The sequence below is a fragment of the Alosa sapidissima genome, chromosome 10, assembly GCF_018492685.1.
Source record: "Alosa sapidissima isolate fAloSap1 chromosome 10, fAloSap1.pri, whole genome shotgun sequence".
NCBI classification, from domain to species: Eukaryota; Metazoa; Chordata; class Actinopteri; order Clupeiformes; family Clupeidae; genus Alosa; species Alosa sapidissima.
In genome coordinates this window covers 28,501,940-28,521,924 of record NC_055966.1, presented here as the reverse complement: position 1 = coordinate 28,521,924, position 19,985 = coordinate 28,501,940, and the positions used below count along the sequence as shown (strand labels likewise).

At 46.3% G+C, this 19,985-nt stretch overlaps 1 protein-coding gene across 1 annotated transcript in view; it reads right to left on the bottom strand.

Annotated features, from left to right (window-relative positions):
• The window catches only part of dnah5 (dynein, axonemal, heavy chain 5), a 131,691-nt gene that overhangs the window by 27,564 nt on the left and 84,142 nt on the right, over positions 1–19,985 (bottom strand). Inside the window, 9 exon segments of the mRNA XM_042107846.1 lie at positions 1,689–1,871; positions 3,628–3,783; positions 4,435–4,751; positions 5,180–5,315; positions 6,874–7,011; positions 7,733–7,912; positions 13,820–14,023; positions 15,924–16,100; positions 17,411–17,525. Coding sequence (XP_041963780.1) covers positions 1,689–1,871; positions 3,628–3,783; positions 4,435–4,751; positions 5,180–5,315; positions 6,874–7,011; positions 7,733–7,912; positions 13,820–14,023; positions 15,924–16,100; positions 17,411–17,525 — 1,606 coding nt within the window.

Below are 19,985 nucleotides of genomic sequence, written 5' to 3'. Positions count from 1 at the left end.
TCTCCTGCGACAGGCAGTCTGCGCTTTTTCCTCAGTGCGGCCTGTTTTTACATACTTTGCCATGTTTTTTACGCGCACGTTGCGAATCAAATACGCCTGAAGTGGGCGCAAAAACATCTGACCCAGAGTGATCTTTCTTTCGTTATGCATTCTGTTTTTTTTTTACCCCTTGGTTTTCAACACTTTTCAACACTAATAAGTCTTTTCCACTCTTTTGGATATCCTGGAAGGGCCTGACATTTGGCTACATCTTTTTTTGGCTAAATCCCATTTCTAGCCCTTAGCCCTACCCCTCCATTTTGCCCCTCCACATCAGGGCTATGGGAGACTGTCTGCTATTTAGACCATCTCTGCCACCCATGTGTTCATCTGTGTGATCAGTGCACCGGTTTCCTGAGATCGGATTAGGGCACTCAGCAGTTGGCATTGCCAGCGGGGTCTCCTGTGCCAGTTGGTGGTGGGGACCCTGATCGCTGAGCCTCCCCTCAGCCCACGCTCCTGAACTCTCTGGGCTGTTTCTGTGGCTGGATAGAAGCACGGCCTGCAGCGGAGAAACTGAGGACATCACTTTGCCCGGGGCAACAACGGCCCAGTCACTGGTCACAGCCAAAACACTTCAGTTGCCATGGCGACCTGCGAAGATGCAGAGCCTGCCCGTCTAAATTAAATGTGGTGGGCGTAGTGTGTGATGGTGATGAGATGCTGACATCTGTTTTAAACACACTTTGTTTACGCACTGATTGAGCGAAGATTGATGGGGGTTGTGTAATTCCCTTGAGTTAATCACATCAAACCAATGTTTCTATGCCTCTCGTCTCTCCTCTCCTCCACTCCACTCCCCCCTTCTTTCCTCTCCTCCTCTTATCTGTCCTCCACTCTGTTCTTCTTATTCTCCTCCTCTCCTCTTCTGCTCCCCTTCAACTCTCCCACCTATGTCTCCATTATCTTCTCCTCCTCTGTCCCTCCTCCTCTCTTCTCTCCTTTATCACTCCCTCTCTTCTCCTCCTCCTCTCTTCTCTCCTTTATCACTCCCTCTCTTCTCCTCCTCCTCTCCTTTATCATTCCCTCTCTTCTCCTCCTCTCTTCTCTCCTTTATCACTCCCTCTCTTCTCCTCCTCCTCTCTTCTCTCCTTTATCACTCCCTTTCTCCTCCTCCTCTCTTCTCTCCTTTATCACTTCCTCTCTTCTCCTCCTATCTTCTTATCATCTCTCTCTTCTCCTACTTTTTCCCGTGTTTCTCATTCAGCATGTCCATCTGACTCTCCCTTCATTTGTCTTGCCATCTCCTACTCTCCTCTCCTCTCATCCTCTCTTTCTCCTCTCTTCCTTCTCTCCTCTCCTGTCTGCTACTCTGTGTCCATACTCCTCTCCTCTCATCCTCTCTTTCTCCTCTCCTCTCCTTCTCCTCTCCTCTATTCATCATCCCCCACACCTCTCCTGTTTTCTCCTCTCCTCCTCTCATCTCTTCTTCCTCTCCTCCTCTCCTCCTCTCATCTTTTCTTCCTCTTCTCCTCTGCTCTCTCTCCTATCATTCTTTTTCCTCTGTTCTCCTGTCCTCCTCTAATCTATTTCCCCTCTCTCCTCTGCTCCTCCATTCTCTCTCTCCTCTCGTCCTTTCTTCTCCTCCTCTCTCTCTCTCCATTTACTCTTCTTCTTCTACTCCCTTTTCTTCGCTCCCCTCCTCGCACCTGTTTCTCGGTGAGAATGACGCGTCCAAGCAGTTGGTCCTCCAGGCCTCTCATGGTGACCGTGAAGTCGATGATGGAGGTGCGGGCGCTGACCTCGGGCGTATACGCCGGGTTGGGCAGCTTAGTGGTCATGTACAGACGGAATCCCTTCATCACGTCCACCTCCTTATCCCCGACCTTCACCTGTGGGACATACACACACGCACACGCACACACACGCACATGCACACACACACACACACACACACACACACACACACACACACACACACACACAAACAGATCAGTGAGGGCAGCCTACCTTACAGCCCACCTTAATCCAGAGATGTGACGGTACGAGAAAACACACGCACGTCAGTGGTGTCTCTGGATGAAGATTATTGACCACCTTCTCCTAGAGAGGTAAACACACATCCTTGATGTCATGGCAGGCCCCTGCTTATTATTGCTTTCTGTGTGTGTGTTTGGAGTGGGGGGGGCCCTCTGGGGGATGGCCTGGTGTGAACGAGGTGAAGTGTGGCCTTGGCGCCAGGCGATCAGGTGTTTACACGCCGCATCTGATTAAAGCTGTCAGCCACACAGATGGGAGCAGCTGCCATGACGACCACAGAACGTCAGCAACATCGGCAGACTCGCCGAGGAAGGAGAGAACCGATAATGAGACGACCAGAGATGAGCCCCCAGGACTAGGATGTTTCACACACACACGCGCGCGTGCACACGCACATACACACACACACACATACACACAAGCACACACACACGTATACATAAAAATAAACACAGGCACACACACATACACACTTGGACACATACATACACAGACCCTCAATTACAGACATTCGCTAAGGCAGATACAATGCACACAGACACACACACACACACACACACACACACACACATACATTGTGTGTTCTCACCTCAAAAGGTACATGCAAAGACCCCCCCCCCTTTCTGTCCTCTGTAAGAAAAGGTTGGGACTCTCCTTTCATCAGAGCAAAATCTGCCTTCGCCTGGCTGCTCCTAGTCCCACACATCATTTACAAGTGTATAAATACCCCTTTCATCTGCACGTGAGTACTGAGACGCTAAACAGCCCATAATAATCACTCATCATCGCCAGGCTTCAACGCTGTTTACAGCTCACACAGACATGCATATGGGGAAGGAAGAGGTATTTATATTCTACCATACGGAACAGAGGACTGCTAGACTGCTGGCGATGACACCATAGGAGCATTTTCAGGAGGCCTGTTATCTAGCTGCAGATGTACGCTTTGAGAGGAGAGGAGGGCAGACACTTGTGTGTTTGCTTTACTTTTGTTTTAGGTGGTGACACACACACACACACACAAACACACACACACTGCTCCATATGTCTCAAGGCAGCATGTATCTCACATGCTAAGTGTAGGATTATTTCCTGACCTTTAGCAATATAATTGAATTTTCCTGATAAATGCAATCTCCAAAAGTAAACAACACCCTTAGGACACTGCTTGCAGATCTAATCACCTAAGCCAAATTGGCATCTAAACAAAAACGTGAGGAGGAGGATTTCAGTCCGATTCTATTGTTTGTCACAAAGTAAACATAAAAAATAAAGGTGTCTAGTATTTAGCACAGTAAAAGCAACAAGGACTTGCAACAGGACATTTACATTTACAATCTACAGTACATGTATTCATTTAGCTTCTCAAAGTGACTTACTACATATGTCAACTATAACACAAGGGCCAATGTACCCGCAGCAACTCAGGGTTAAGTGCCTTGCTCAAGGGCACAATGGCTGGGAATTGAACTCACAACTTTTTAGGCTACTGCGTGCTAGCCCAGCTCCTTAACCACTATGCTACCACCGCCTACCAGTTAAATATCGAACCGAAGAATCAAACAGATTTGGCCATACTCCTATAATAAGACTAGTAAAGACAGAGACCTTGTAGGTGGTGCCAGTCTTGATGAAGTTCTTCTCCAGGACGCTGTCCAGGGCAGGATCCAGCTCCTCGCCTACATCCTCGATCAGCAGGGGCCGCCCCAGAGACAGGCTGTCCTCCAGGTGGTTGCGGAAATATTTGTGGTTCAGGGAAGTGATCTGGTAGAACCCAGAAAATACAAGTCAGTGTTTTTTTTTAACATTTTATTATTATTCTAATGATCACTGTCTTGAAAAAGGAAAGAGTGAGTTTAATACATGTATGTGGATATAAACACAGCTCCATCTGTGTATTACCTGACATTATCCTACACTTTGCACTATTTTATCTGTACCTGGCCAGTTATTACTTCTATTTGATATTTTATTGCCGGTACGTGATGTGCTATTACCTGTAGCTGAGTACTTTTATCTGATATTACCAGCATCTTACCTATTATTATGAGTTGCTACCTCTAGCTAAGTAAGGGATAACGGCCGCCGAGGTGTCCTGTTATACGGAATTAATGGACGAGGGCGAGGGGCAAAGAGTAGAGGAGTTGCCTCCGCCCGAGTCCATTAATTCCGTATAACTGGACACACCTCGAAGGCCGTTATCCCTTACTTAGCTAGAGGTAGCAACTGATAATAACAGGTAAGATGCTGGTAATATCAGATAGAAGTACTCAGCTACAGGTAATAGCACATCACGTACGGCAATAAAATACCTGCCGTTACCTGAAGCTCATTCTACCTGACCCAGCCTTACCTGAAGCTCATTCTACCTGACCCAGCCTTACCTGAAGCTTATTCTACCTGACCCAGCCTTACCTGAAGCTCATTCCTGGCCTCCTTGTTCTTGATCCAGATCTTGCCTTGGGTCTGTGGGTCGACGAGGAGGGGGAAGCGAGCAGCTTTGGTGACGATGATGCCATTCTGGATGGACAGGTCATCGTTGGGCAGGCCCTGAAGGTTCCACTCACTGACGGTGGGTGCGTCGATCAGCATCTCCGTCAGGTTTAGGTTTGCGCCGAAGGGGATGCGGCGACTCCTCATCTCCTGCTGCCAGTCCGTCAGGAGAAGATTCCGGAACTCCTGGTTGAAGGGGCCAGAGTAGGACAGGAAGGCCGTCGCCAGGAGTACGTCGCCTGACAAAAACACCTGCCACTTTACCAACCGTACTGACAGTAACTGGCTTACCTGTGCTAAAACATTACACACCAACTCACCTTAGATAGATAACAACCCTCTCTTGCATATGATTAGAGATGTCTAATAGGCCTAGTTGAGGTTGGGGTGCTTTCATCTGCATGATGGGGTTTTCTACTCAAAAGAGCTTTATTGGCATGATGAAAACTCCATTTGTACTGGCAAAGCAAGTCAGACTGATTTTTGAACTCTGATAAATCTTGCATTGTGGGCCTAGACTAGATTGGGATGAGACTGTAAAAGGCCAATAAAGCAGACAGCACTTTACTGTGACTCTGATCTGGCATGGAGAGATGGTCAAGAGAATGGGCTATGATCTGATAGAGCTGAGCTGGACACTTGGGACATTGGCAGTGGCTCTACGCACCAACGAGGCGTTTGGTCTGGACGGCAAACTCCTTGCTCTGCGCCGTCCAGCGTTCCTTCTCCCCAGCCAGGCCACTGATCAGAGACGAGGCCGTCTGCATCTTATGCCTGCAGCGCTCCGCGTCCTCCAGCAAAGCCTTGTGGGAAACAAAATAGAGAGTCACAGAAGCGCACACACACACACACACACACACACACACACACACACACACACACGAACTATGTGAGACAGCTAAAGAATAAAAAGTTTTGTACTGCAGTACACAAACATCGACTAAACATTTAGGGCCCTGTGTTATGCCTGGCACCTTGTGGTGCCAAGTGGGACGCAATGTGTCTGCTAGTTTGAGACCAACGTTGTTATCTTCCCGTCTGGAGTGCACATTGTCTACTTGTCGACTTGTGCACCCAGGGGTGAAAAAATAAGGTGTGGTCAAGTGCATTGAACACACATTTCTATTTAGATGCCACTGAAAATGATTACACCACAGAAGAACCTGGTCTAAAGTGAAAGGTGCTGTATTCCACTGTTATTTTGAGAATGCATTATTAAGAAATCTAAATTATGATCAGCCCAGTACTGGTAAAACCCTCGCAACAAGTCTCCCGCAGCACAATGCAAAGACTGTACCAGTGTGCTTGGCTGAATGTCCTTAGGATTTTTATTCACTCTTAACGGTAATGAGAAATGACACTTCCATTGGTTTATTTGACGCCCAATACACACAAATGATTAATTAAGAAGCCTAATTAAGAAGCCTATGATTTAGCAACCTTCAGAAAGGCATGAAGACACAGAGGAAGAGCGTTTCAGGCGAAAAAGAACCCTGACACAAACTAAGCCTTCAGCATCTTCCAGAATAGCAGGAGGTTTTCAGACCTCCGAGCACACACACACACACACTCACGGTGCACTAACTACGCTGAGACACACAAAAGACTGCGCATGGAGCTGGCGGCCTGTCTCCTGGGAGATTTGGAGATGATGTCGACGCCAGGTGTGCTGCTGTCAAAAAATCACTCTCCATGCTGTCGATTCGCGGTGTCACATAATAATCACCAGACTGGAAGCAGGGCTTGCTGATGTTTATTGTTTATTGAGAGCACTAGTGCATAAACTATGAAAACATAACTGTAACCTTAAAAATGCCACAAGTTAAGTGATTTGTTTGAAACACAAATATGCAGACGCACGCACGCACGCATGCACGCACACACACACACACACACACCCTTTGCAGGTGCAGAAAAGGAAGGGAAGAACACAGTCCTGAAATTTCTCCATCCCTTTTTGAGTATGTGCATGTGTGTGTGTGCATTATCTGTATTTATCACCCGGAGAGAAGAAATACTCTTGGGCGGAGTACTTTGCCTCCTGCCCTCGGCCATTAATTCCGTATAACAGGACACCTCGGCGGTCGTTATCCCTTACATAAAGCATGTATGATTCATATTTAGACCTACATTAGTATGCTTAAACCTCCATTGCAACAGGAGCCAACTGTGCTGAAAGTCTGCATAAACCTCCCCTCCGGCACGGCAGCAGCTACAGTAGCACCCAAGGGTTTTAGCTTCCTTGCAAGCCTGCTCGGCTCCCAATCTGAGGTGCTGCGAGTTTTTTGCGGGTTCAAGCCTGGGCAAGGTGCAGGCGCTGAACCACACAGCCAAAACCCAACGCAGGCGACACGTGCTCACCTGCTTCTCCATCATGGCCTTCTCGTACTCCGCCTGCACCACGTCCAGCTCGGCCTGCTTGGCGTCCAGCTCGGCCCGCGCCTTCTGCAGGTCCACGTTGGCGAGGGCCAGCCGGTTCTCCTGCACTGCCAGGTTGGCCTGAGGAAACATGCAATATTAATGGACGCCGCGGGGGGCTTGCGTAATCCACTTTTGCCGCCGCAGGCAGACAGGCAGGCCCACTGCGAAAGGACAAGCAAGAAATCAATTTGTGAGTTTCTGTGCAAGTACGGATGCAAAAGGTCAACAGAAAGTCGGGAGGGAGGAGGGGGTACGTCCTCAGAGGAGTCATCATCCACTGAGGTGAAGAAACTCGGAGGGAGCCCGGGAACCTGCTGTCTTCAATCAAAGTCTAATCATCCATGCACTCTGTCACAACGGGCACATGAAAGAGAAGGGACAGCCCAGGGGTGTGGCCCCTCAGTGGGACTTGAAAGGACTTTTGCTGTGCCACTGTCACAAACACTGTTGCACCATGCAACCTCACTGTCACAGTATTTGACAACAAAGCCAAAAGAGTGTGAGCGGTCCTACACGACGCCAGAGCAAGGGTTGGATGATGGTGGGGGGCAACAGTTTACTGCTGCAAAGGTTTACTACTTTGGGGGAAAACATCAGGGACTATAACATTTACTGTAGCACAAGTCACTCTGAAGGCCTTATGGCACCTTTAGAATGATCTACAAAAGTGACTACACACTTCAAGATCAAATCTAAATCAATCTTCTACACTACACTTGTTTAACTCTTCCACTTACAGTATACTTCCTGAATCGAATAAATGGTGATCGACTTCTTGAGTGTCTGTGGTCAAACCCACCTTGAGAGGCAACACCTCCTTGTTGATGGAATAGAAGGAAGCCATGGCCTTGGTCCAGGAGCAGAGTCCGGCCACGTTGCCACACACCCTTTTGGCCGTCTCGATGTTGTAGTCGGCCATGTCGAAGTAGGGACCCAGCAGCTCCACCACCTCCTCATTGATGGTGTCTTTGGGGAATTGCTGTGGGGAGAAGACACACAATTCAGATGCATCTACTCTGTCTCTGATGGAGCGAGGGACGATAGGGGGTGATGTTTGCATGTAGTAACCTGATAGGGACGATAGGGGGTGATGTTTGCATGTAGTAGCCTGATAGGGGCGATAGGGGGCGATGTTTGCATGTAGTAACCTGATAGGGGCGATAGGGGGCGATGTTTGCATGTAGTAACCTGATAGGGGCGATAGGGGGCGATGTTTGCATGTAGTAGCCTGATAGGGACGATAGGGGGCGATGTTTGCATGTAGTAACCTGATAGGGGCGATAGGGGGCGATGTTTGCATGTAGTAGCCTGATAGGGGTGATAGGGGGCGATGTTTGCATGTAGTAGCCTGTAAGGGAGGATAGGGGGCGATGTTTGTATGTAGTAGCCTGATAGGGGTGATAGGGGGCGATGCTTGCATGTAGTAGCCTGATAGGGGCGATAGGGGGCGATGTTTGCATGTAGTAGCCTGAAAAGTCGTGACTTCAATTCCCAGTTGCCCCAGTTGTGTCCTTAATCACATAATAAGGCCCTTAACACTGAGAGTGAATCTTTTTTTCTTCTTCCTAAAATGTCCCTAATTCAATGATTCAAATGCATCTATTTATACAGTGCCATTATGGTACATGTTGACATTATCTTAAGGCACTTAGCAGGTCCTAAAACGTAGACACTTTATGAAGCAGGTGTGTGTGTGTGTGTGTGTGTGTGTGTGTGTGTGTGTGTGTATGTTTGTGTGTGTGTGTGTGTATGTGTGTGCTGTGTGTGGAGCCTGAGGCAGGGAGTGGGGGAGCTTCAGATGTACACCTCAGAGGAGCGCACACACACACACACACACACACACACACACACACACACACACACACACCACACCACACCACACACACACAGACACAGACACACACACAGGAAACAGAGCAGATATGTTTGTACTGAAATGCTCTTTGCTGCCACTACCAAGCCAAACAACTTAAAACTCCTGAGTGCTCTGTGCCCTGAAAAGCAAGGAGACTAACATTTACGGGCACCAGCACCAGCAACACTAGAACATCTCAAGGGAACCAATACTTCCATACACAGAATCACAGAGGCAAAAATATTTTTTGTTCTTTCTGCAGGGTTTCAAACATCACATTTAGCCCTATATGTCACTTGATTTTATAAAAGTATGCCCATGCATTTTGCTCAATGTCCTTAGGGAGACTCTGGGGGCTGTTAGCCATTTTGTATTTTGAGATATAGTAAGATATATTTGATAATATAACAAATATATTTGATTGCTATAAATAAGGAGGTGATTCCCACCGTTCTGGAGAAACCAGTGAAGAGTCTGGGAAGGTGGTATGATGCAAGCCTTAATGATAAATCACAGGTTGAAGACTTGAGACAGGTCACTAGGCAAGGTATTGCAAAAATTGACAAGTCGGGGCTGCCAGGTAAGCTCAAGCTGTGGTGTTTGCAGTTTGGTTTGTTGCCTCAGCTAATGTGGCCATTGACAGTTTATGAAGTTCCTCTGTCAAAGGTAGAGAGGTTGGAAAAAATGATCATCTCCTTTGTCAGAAAATGGCTCGGAGTCCCACGCTGCTTAAGCAGTGTAGCCTTGTATGGGAAGGGTATTGTAGAGTTGCCAATATCTAGTCTGACAGAGGAATTTAAGTGTGCTAAGGCTAGATTGGAATTGACTCTTACTCAGTCCAAGGACCCAGTGGTGAGGAAAGTTGCACCCACAGTTAATGCAGGGAGGAAGTGGAACCCAGAGCAGGCAGTTAAGCAAGCTCAATCAGCATTGAAGCATAGGGATATAATGGGCCATGTGCAGCACGGGCGGGGGGGTCTAGGGGTGGGTGTAAGTAAACCCTTGTGGAGTAAGGCTTCTGCAGGAGAAAAGAGGAAAATGGTAGTGGAGGAAATGCATAGACAGGAGGAGGCTGTAAGATGTACTAAGGCAGTGTTGCAGGCAAAACAAGGGCAGGTGGTGAACTGGGAAGGGCTGGAAAAAAGACGGATTAAATGTTAAGATCTATGGGGCATGGAAGCTGGTAAGATCAAATTTATGTTAGGTGCTACATATGATGTGCTCCCATCTCCCAAGAATTTAAGTCAATGGTTTGGTGAGGATGATAAATGCATACTTTGCTCGTGTGTGGGCAGTCTCCACCATATCCTATCAGGATGCAAGGTAAGTCTCACCCAGGGGCGGTATACGTGGCGTCATAACCAGGTATTGAAATGTGTGGCAGCGGCAATAGAGGATAAAAGGAGAGAAGTCAATTCATTAGCAGCTAGTAAAGGGGTAAGGCAAATTAACTTTGTACATCAGGGGGATACACCTTGTTCCGCGAAGGCCAGGTGTAAAACCGGCCAGTTGAAAAATGGGGCGGGCTGGGAAATGAAGGTTGATCTTGGCCAGCAGATGGCGGTACCTCCACATATAGTGAGTACTAAGCTACGACCCGACGTAATTCTATGGTCGGATTCAGAGAAGATAGTTTACTTCATTGAACTCACTGTTCCTTGGGAAGATAGAGTGGAAGTGGCTAATGAGCTGAAGAGAGCTAAATACACTGAAATAGCAGAGGAGGCAGCTAAGCGAGGTTGGAGTGCACGATTAAGGCCTATTGAAATCGGTGCACGTGGGTTTGTGGCCAGATCTGCTATTGGCTTGCTGTCTGAATTGGGCATTGGTGGTCGAAGTCTAAGGCAGGTGGTTAGTAACATGTCTTTAGCAGCAGAACGGGCAAGCGAAGGAGAAATTACCCTTCCTGGGGCGCAAGCTAAGGTAAGCTAACTGGCTCATTTGTTTTGTGTTTGTGATGGACTGTGCCTAGGTTGATTGTACTTGGCTAAGGTTTTTTATGGTTTATGGTTCAGTCCGCATCAACGGGACGGACCAACCTAGCCAACTTAGACCATGCCTAGGTTGGTTAAGGGTATTTGGATGTTTGTTGTGGTAATATGGTGGCAGCATGGGGCGTAAGCTAACTGGCTAATTTGTTTTGTGTTTGTGATGGGCTGTGCCTAGGTTGATGGTTGGTTGGCCAGGGTTTTTTATGGCGATGGTTCAGTCCACATCAACGGAACGGACCAACCTAGCCAACCTTGACCATGCCTGGGCTGGTTAAGAGTATTTTGGGTACTGGATATTTCAATGTGGTAATATGGTGGCAGCATGGAGGGGTGTCTCCAGGATGCTGGTTTTACTGTTAAGCCTTCATGAGGTGTCGTGGGCCTAACTTAACGAAACATCAGTGAATGAGGGTGCCCACTTGATAACCCCAATGACATGCCGCATACTATATACTGCTGTTGGATGGGCCATTTGTATTGTGCTTTTAACCATTTGTTGGCGGATTTGTGGGTAGTGTGCTTTTTAAAGTTAAACTTGAGCAGGGGCTTCTGAATGTGTTTTTACCTTGGATTTTGGCACAAGGGATTTTAACATCTAATCCTGTGTATTAATGTAATGCTTTACATGAACAAATTAAGGGGCCAATCAGTGTGTTCGGAACATCCACTCCAGCATGACATAAGCCACTCCTGTAAACTGTGAATAATCTCTAGAAGAAATAATCTTATCTGATTGGCTGATGGGGTGGCTATTAATTCTGAATAACTGAAAAGACCTAGGAAGAAGATCTGGTAAAAAAAGTTTAATCACCGTTCCATATCAATGCTTATGAATGGTTACTATAACAACCATAGTAGGACGATGGTTGAGCCTGGAAGCAGGCTTCGCAACAATGGAATCAACTGTAAACAAGCTAACTGTCCATGCTATCGCTGTTAGGGCCAAAGATAGTTGTACAACAAACTGAACAAGTTGGCTTGTTTTTAAACGGAACAGATTGTTTCCTTTGCGTGTAAAGGGATGACTATTGCCTATAGTGGCAACCAGATAATAAATGGGGGTAACGGCCGCCAATGTGTTATACGACTGAATGGACTCGGGCGGAGGAAACTCCCCTCCGCTGTGCGTCGGGGAGTTTTTTGACTCTTGCCCTCTTCCATTAATTCTGTATAACAGGACACCTCAACGGCCATTATCGCTTACATACATGTAGTGTACTTACTACATGCAATATGGACAAAAGTATTGGGACGGCTGCCATTACCTCCACAGGAAGTTCAATGACATCCAATTCTATCCATATCCAATCCATAGGTATTGATATGAAATTGGTCTCCCCTTCCACTATTTTGGGAAAAATTTCCACAAGATCTTAAACATGTCTGTGGATATGTTTTCCCATTCATTCAGAAGATGATCTATGGGGTCAGGCACTTACGCTGGGCAAGAAGGCAAGAATGGCTCCCAATCTCTTGTCTAGCTCCGGTCTAGTTTGGGGGCATAGAGAAACCTGTTCTCTGTGGGCCAGTCAAGTTCTTTCATGCCAGACTCGCCCAAAAATGTCTTCATGGTGGAAACGAAAAGGCCTTCCCCAAACTTCCTGAAACAGTTGGAACTGTCTTGGTTTACTGAAGCATAAAGATTTCCCTTCACTAACCAAATCCCAACCCCTGAAAAACAACCATTACACCATTATCCCTCCACCATCATGACTGAGCAAGATCCATAAAAACATTTTGAAGTGATTTTGGTATGGAAGAACCAAACCCCTTTGGACAATCTAGCACAGATGTTGTGAGTCAGGCCTTTTCGCCTGGCCTCACAAATGCTTTTCTGGATGAATGGGCAAAAACCTTCCATAAACCATCCAAAATCTTGAGAAGCACCTTCCTAGATGGGTGAGGACCAATTCCAGATTTAGAATGGGATGTCATTGACGTTCCTGTGGGTGTAATTGCAGGTGTCCCAATACTTTTGTCCTCCACAAGTCTTCTCTGGTAGCTCTGGTAGGTACACTGCCGACAGAGAAACATGTCGTGTGGTGGAGGAAGAGCAGAGAAATGAATAGAAATGGACACAGCCACCCCATAGGACTTCAATAGAGACAAATGAAGCGACACAGCCACCCCATAGGACTTCAATAGAGACAAGTGAAGCCAATTTGAACCCGTTTCCTGTCATCACCAGATGTACTGCGTACTGTATCCTCTGTGTCAGCTGAGTGATAAACAAGTGATGTTAAGCAACGGACTGAACACAGTACGCGCTAAGAAAATTGATAATGTGCAGTGTGATCTGAGTTCGAGTGCAGCTTAAGGTGATTTGTACCAACGTAGTGCCAACCCCATAAAACATCACTTAATTGTTTTTTCCCCCTAATAGCTTACCCGTAGACTTTCTCTTAGACTGCCTTCGAGTTTCTGATACCATTAGCATTGATTTTGAAAAAAAGTTTATTACTGAGCCATAAAGTCAGATACGAGGTTATGTGAAGTTATTTGCTGCCAAAATGAATCAATGGGTCATGGAATGCTAACTCCAGGTGAAGCCTGACTAGCCTCAGAGCCTCCCATACTGGGTCCACTTTCTGAACGTTCACTTACCCCATTGAGGAAGAGGAGGAGGATGAGGAAGAGGAGCATGTTGTGTGGGGGAGGAAGAGGAGGAGGATGAGGAAGAGGAACATGTTGTGTGGGGGAGGAAGAGGAACATGTGTGGAAGAGGAAGAGGAGGAGGATGAGGAAGAGGAACATGTTATGTGGGGGAGGAAGAGGGTGAGGAAAAGGAACATGTTGTGTGGGGGAGGAAGAGGAACATGTTGTGTGGGAGAGGAAGAGGAGGAGGATGAGGAAGAGGAACATGTTGTGTGGGGGAGGAAGAGGGTGAGGAAAAGGAACATGTTGTGTGGGGGAGGAAGAGGAGGAGGATGAACAAGAGGAACATGTTGTGTGGGGGAGGAAGAGGAGGAGGATGAACAAGAGAACATGTTGTGTGGGGGAGGAAGAGGAGGAGGATGAGGAACATGGGTTCGGCCCAGACCTGTAGGCTGCCCAGGAAGTTTCCTGCGGTCATGAGCTTGAGCGCCTCTTGCCAGGAGGGGGCAGCGCAGCTCTTCTCTGGGTCCATGCGCACCGGGCTCAGGTGCCGCTGGAACAGCAGCAGGACGCAGTCCATGATGCGCATGATGAGGTGGGGCGGCCGGCCTAGCGTCCGCACCGTGGCGATGTCCGATGGCTTGATGGTCTGGACACACACACACACACACACACACACACACACACACACACATAGACACACAACACACACACACACACACACGTTACTTCAATTATTATGTTTGTTCATTTATAATATTACTGATCACAAGCTCCAGTCAAGAGAGCACAATGTACAAGACCTCCACTGACTCAAAAAAACGTATGCTATCGGCACCAGAACAACATAGCATGTCTACAGGTCATCAGGCAGTTAACAAAAGCAGACAGAATCAGATAATGAACAAGAAGGGCATCTGTGCTGTGGCATAGATTAATGTCTGTGGGGAAACAGCGTAAGTAGGATGAGTCTGCATCATTAAGCAGACACAGATAAAGATGCACATGCACATCCACATGAATGTGGCTAACTTGTAGTAGATAACACACTGAGGTGTATGTGTGTGTTTGTTTGTAGTGTGTGTGTACTGTACGTTTGTGTGTGTGTGTGTGTGTGTGTGTGTACGTGTGTGTGTGTGTGTGTGTGTTTGTTTAAAGTGTGTGTGTGTAGTAGGTAACACAGGTTAAGGCCCTGCTGTGAGATGATGTATGATGATTGTGTAGGTTGAGTTCAGGCCATCAATATTGATCCCATGTCTACCTTAGAACACAGGCAACTCCAGAGAAGAGGGGTGTGTGTGTGTGTGTGTGTGTGTGTGTGTGTGTGTGTGACAGTGACATTCTATCAGAACAAATCCCTCAGAGTGATGCACAGGACCCCCAGTTGATCCCGAATCACAATCTGTCGGCATACTGTTTGCCCTTCTATGTGTGTGTGTATGTGCGTGTGTGTGTGTTCTGTTAAATTCGTGCTGCTGATCAAAGCATTATCGGTGTATATTACCTACAATATGTTCTTAATCAACCCAATCTAAGAGCAGTGCCGTCATGTGTTATAGCACATTCCCTTCTAATAATTATACATGCTAGACTCCATCTGTGTGTAAATGTATATGTATGAAGGGCGTGTGTGTGTGTGTGTGTGTGTGTGTGTGTGTCTGTGTGTGTGTGTGTGTGTCCATGTGTGTGTATGTGTGTGTACTGTATGTGTGTGTACTGTATGTAGTGTGTGTGTGTGTGTGTGTGTGTGTGTGTGTAGTGTCTGTGTGTGTGTGTGTTTGTCCGTGTGTGTGTCTGTGTGTGTGTAGTGTCTGTGTGTGTGTATGTGTGTGTGGCATCTGTGTGTGTGTGTGTGTGTAGTGTCCGTGTGTGTGTGTGTGTGTGTGTGTGTGTGTGTGTGTGTGTGTGTGTGTGTGTCTCATGGGCAGCAAGAGGCTGTACCTCCAGCATAATTACCCGCTGCTGGAGGGGAACAGAAATAGCAGCAGATTGCCAGAGGGGGTTACTAACAGGAGGGTCTGATGGGAGGGGGCTGCTCTCTCTGATTCTCTCAAACACACACACAGACACACACACATACACAGATACACAGATACAGATACACACACACACACATTTACAAACTATTTCTAGTAATATAGATACACTTATAAATAAATAAATAAATATGTTATTCCCTGTTTGCAAGATTATCGTGTGCGTGCGCGTGCGTGTGTGTGTGTGTGTGTGTGTGTGTGTGTGTGTCCACTCTGCGTGAAACTCTCTGAAAAGCACATAGCAGTGGGAGAGTGACCCTCAGAGGAGTGTAAAGGGGAAGTACACAGTGATCCTGTGGAGCCTGCACCTTACCTGCAGGGGTGCAGAGCAGTGGGGAAGCACACACACACACACACACACACACACACACACACACACACACACACACACACACACACACACACACACACACACAACTCAAACACAGAAGCAAATCTGCAGGGGTGAAGAAAAGGTCAAGCTGAACAAGCTCTCTCTCTTTCTCTCTCTCACACACACACACACAAACACACCTGCAGTGCATTTTCAGCCTCTTCCAGGGCGGGTTTGGCTGCCTCCAGCTTCTCCTCGGCGATGGCCTTGTCGGCAGAGATGCTGTCCACGATGGCCTGCGCCTTGTCCTTCACCTTCTGGACCTCCACTTTCACCCGCTCCGCCGCCTGAGCCTTCACCGTCACCTCCTTCAGCACCTGGGAGGACACACACACACACACACACACACACACACACACACACACACACACACACACACACACACACCATGGCTAGGTGCTAAATCCACTTATTGACAAATACACACACACTCTTTAAATGAATGTGTTGTCCCTATCTGGACACAGAGATGTGTTAAAAAACTAAGCAAGCTGTGCTATTTTCAACACATATTGTGTAACAAATAAAAAAAGTAAACAACGCAAACTGTGTTGTCCCTATCTGGACACAGATATGTTTTAAAAACAACGCAAGTTGTGTTGTTTTCAACACATTTGTTTTAAGAGTGCACACACACACACACACACACACACACACACACACACACACACACACACACACACACACACGCACTCACAAATAAAACTTTAACGATGCAAGGAGACAGGGAAGCTGAATGATTAACAAGGTAATGGGGAAACAATGAACAACGAAGGGCAGTGGATATCCATCACTCGGTGTGTGTGTGTGTGTGTGTGTGTGTGTGAGTTGTCAGTGTTTGTATTCTCATTCAGACTCCATCCCTGTGTCCGCTCTATTGACAGAGTGATGTGATTAATCGTCTGTATTGATCTTTGATTAGCCTGAAGCGTGGGGAGTTGGCGCTTCAGCTCGTCCATCATGTGGATGCACTCAAGTCGACGCGCGGTGGCAAACATAGTCTCCAGAGACGTGATCGACATGAACAACTCCGATGGCTTGATTAATCTCAAGGGGGAACAGGGCCTCCAAGCACACAAATCTGTTTCGGAGACATTCAACGATTCAACTGAGTCGTGTAACAGGACATGTCACTGGGAGTACAGTACGTCGATATTTTTAAAAGGTCAAGGCAGCCAGTGGAGCTGTGAGGAATCATCTGCCGGATCTCTTTCACTGGGCTGCTTTGTGACTGTTGTTTCTTTTCTCTTTCTCTTAAATCATTAGATGGGAAGCACAAAAAAAACAACCAAATGGGCTTCACAAAAACGAACTTCACCAGCGCAAATCAGGCCTTTGTGCATCAAATGCACATAGGATAAGATCTATCCATATTTCTGTGTTCCCTGCGTCATGCGTTAATGTTTAACCTATCCATCTCATTTGTGAAATTTTTTGAGTACATCCTTTGGTTTCTTGACATTCTTGGCTGTAGTTAACAGCACTGAAGCGTGCTCACTCACCATGTCCTCCTTGGCTGTGCAGTACGTACACACTATGCCAGTCTTGTTTGTGTGTATCAGGACTGAAGTATACACACTATGCCAGCCTTGTTTGTGTGTATCAGGACTGAAGCATACACACTCACCATGTCTGCCTTCTCATTGGCTATTTGCAGCTCCTTCTCCTTGACCTCCAGCTCCTTGCTGAGGGCAGCCACCGACTCAGACGCCTCCTTCAGCTTCTGCAGGCCTGTGTTCATCCTGACCAGTAAACAAGTAAACAAGTAAACCAGCTTGTATTCATCCTCACCAGTAAACAAGTAAACCAGCTTGTATTCATTCTCACAAGTAAACACAGGCAAGTAAACCAGCTTGTATTCATTCTCACCAGTAAACACGGGCAAGTAAACCAGCTTGTATTCATTCTCACCAGTAAACACAGGCAAGTAAACCAGCTTGTATTCATTCTCACCAGTAAACACAGGCAAGTAAACCAGCTTGTATTCATTCTCACCAGTAAACACAGGCAAGTAAACCAGCTTGTGCGTCGTGACTAACAACGCCCCTTAGATGTTGTAAAATCAGTGTAACCTACGGACTCGAGTGGCTTATTGCTTTTCTAAAACTGTTACTACAGTACATATATCTGGCAAGATTTCATAAAGCAATGGCACGGCAATGAAAAATGTAATGATTTATTCATAGATAATCATTCTTCCGCCAAGAAATATATTTCCTCTATCTGAATGGTTGCCAAGCAACGTTGAGCTGCAGCTACTCTAACTTTTGTATGTTGTGGTAGCGTAGTAGGCTACTATAGAACAAAATGCGGTCAAGGTGTATGTTTGGGTTGAATTTTACAACAGCATCAAACACAATTTAGCCAATCATAATCAAGGACCAGAACTATCCGTTTTAGAAAGGTACAGTAATCATTTACATGAAACGTCCCATGACGTTATCATTAAAATGAGCCATGAGTAAACATCACTTAATGTTTGTGATATAAATGTACCAAAGTCAGTGTGAGGGTGAAAGTCAGGTAATAGAGGAGTGAGTTGTAGGTCATTTATCATCATAATAGCATTTGTAACGGCTCAGGAACTGCAACATAACATTTAGAAACCTCTGAGATAGGCAAGGGATGAACCAGATTAGGATGACCATTAACACTGAAATACTGTCCACCACTGGAGCGCACACACACACACACACACACACACACACACACACACACACACGCACACACTTTGGAGCACACCAGGTCAGATCCAACGCCATCTCCTGGCTGCAAAAGCACAAGAGCATGATAGCCAATAGAGCAACAGTTCGACAGTCTGTTTACAAGCAGAGCGGTGCTTTAGGAGAACACGGCCCAGACCAGAACCAGAGCGGGGCTTTAGGAGAACACGGCCCAGACCAGAACCAGAGTGTGCATTTCTCTGGGACATCATACATCAGTGACAGGTACACCCACACGGATAGTCCATCATGATGGCAGGAGCAGCTGTAGCACACATTACTTGCCCCCTCTGGAGACATAATGTCAGTGGGGACCACACAGGTCATCGGGGGGTGGACAGTGGTGATGGTGCTATGGAATTAAATGACTGAGCACACCACGGTGACTGTGATGCAAAAATATCAATCATCTCTCGCACATATCTGATAACAAGACACATGCACGGCTGCTCTTTGGAACGCACACTGTGATTCCAAGATGAAAGCCCCCAAAAGAAGTCTCACAGTCCGTTAGTTTTAGAAGACTAGAGCGCCGATCTCCCATCTGGTGTGGCCAGCTCTTTAGAATGTTGGAGTGTATTGGCGTTGGATGGTCCAGTGAGCAAGCAGCTTTTGACCTTCTAGATCTAGCACGGTTCTAGATAGTTTTAAGAGCAGCATGGTGCTAAATAATTGTGGAGTGCATCACTGCCTCTCTGCTTTATATTTTTTATATAATTTTTTTATTTTTTATATATTAGTATTTACAGTGACTTATCAGCAAAGTTACAAAAGATTTTTCTTCTTTTTTTCCTTTTTATACACACAAAACACCCCCCACCCATACACCCACCCACCCCCACTGGACCAACACAACAACAATGAAAATAATAAAATAATAAAGGAAAAGGAAATGTTTAGTTACAAATATCTATGAATAGACACACCTAAGTAAAATTAAAACACAGATACATGAATAGGGTTTCAATGAGGCACAACATGGCTTCAAAGCTCTGTATGACCTATTAAATTATGCCTTAAACTCTATCTCTGAATTCTTACAGTATTTAGTCCATCAATGTGTTGGGAAGCTCTTGAAGATTACCAAAGTATGTCAAAAGAGGTTCCCAGACTGACTGAAATTTGTCTGAGCATCTTATCGTAAATTTTATCTTCTCCAAATGTAAGAATAGCATTACATCTTTCAACCATTGTGCTGCTGTGGGTGGTATATTAGATTTCCAATGAAGCAGAATTTCCCTTCATGCCAGCAAAGAAACAAATGGTATGATGTTGAGTTGTATCTTGGTCATGCTTGTTTCCTCATTTACTACACCAAATAATGCTATCATTGCACAAGGTTGTAAGTGACTCCAAGGTTGCAAGGTTGAAAGTGACTCCAAGGACTTTAGACAGCACATCAAATATTTCAGACCAGTACCCTGTTAACAAATGGCACGACCAAAACATGTGTGTCAAATCTGCCACATTAACATGACA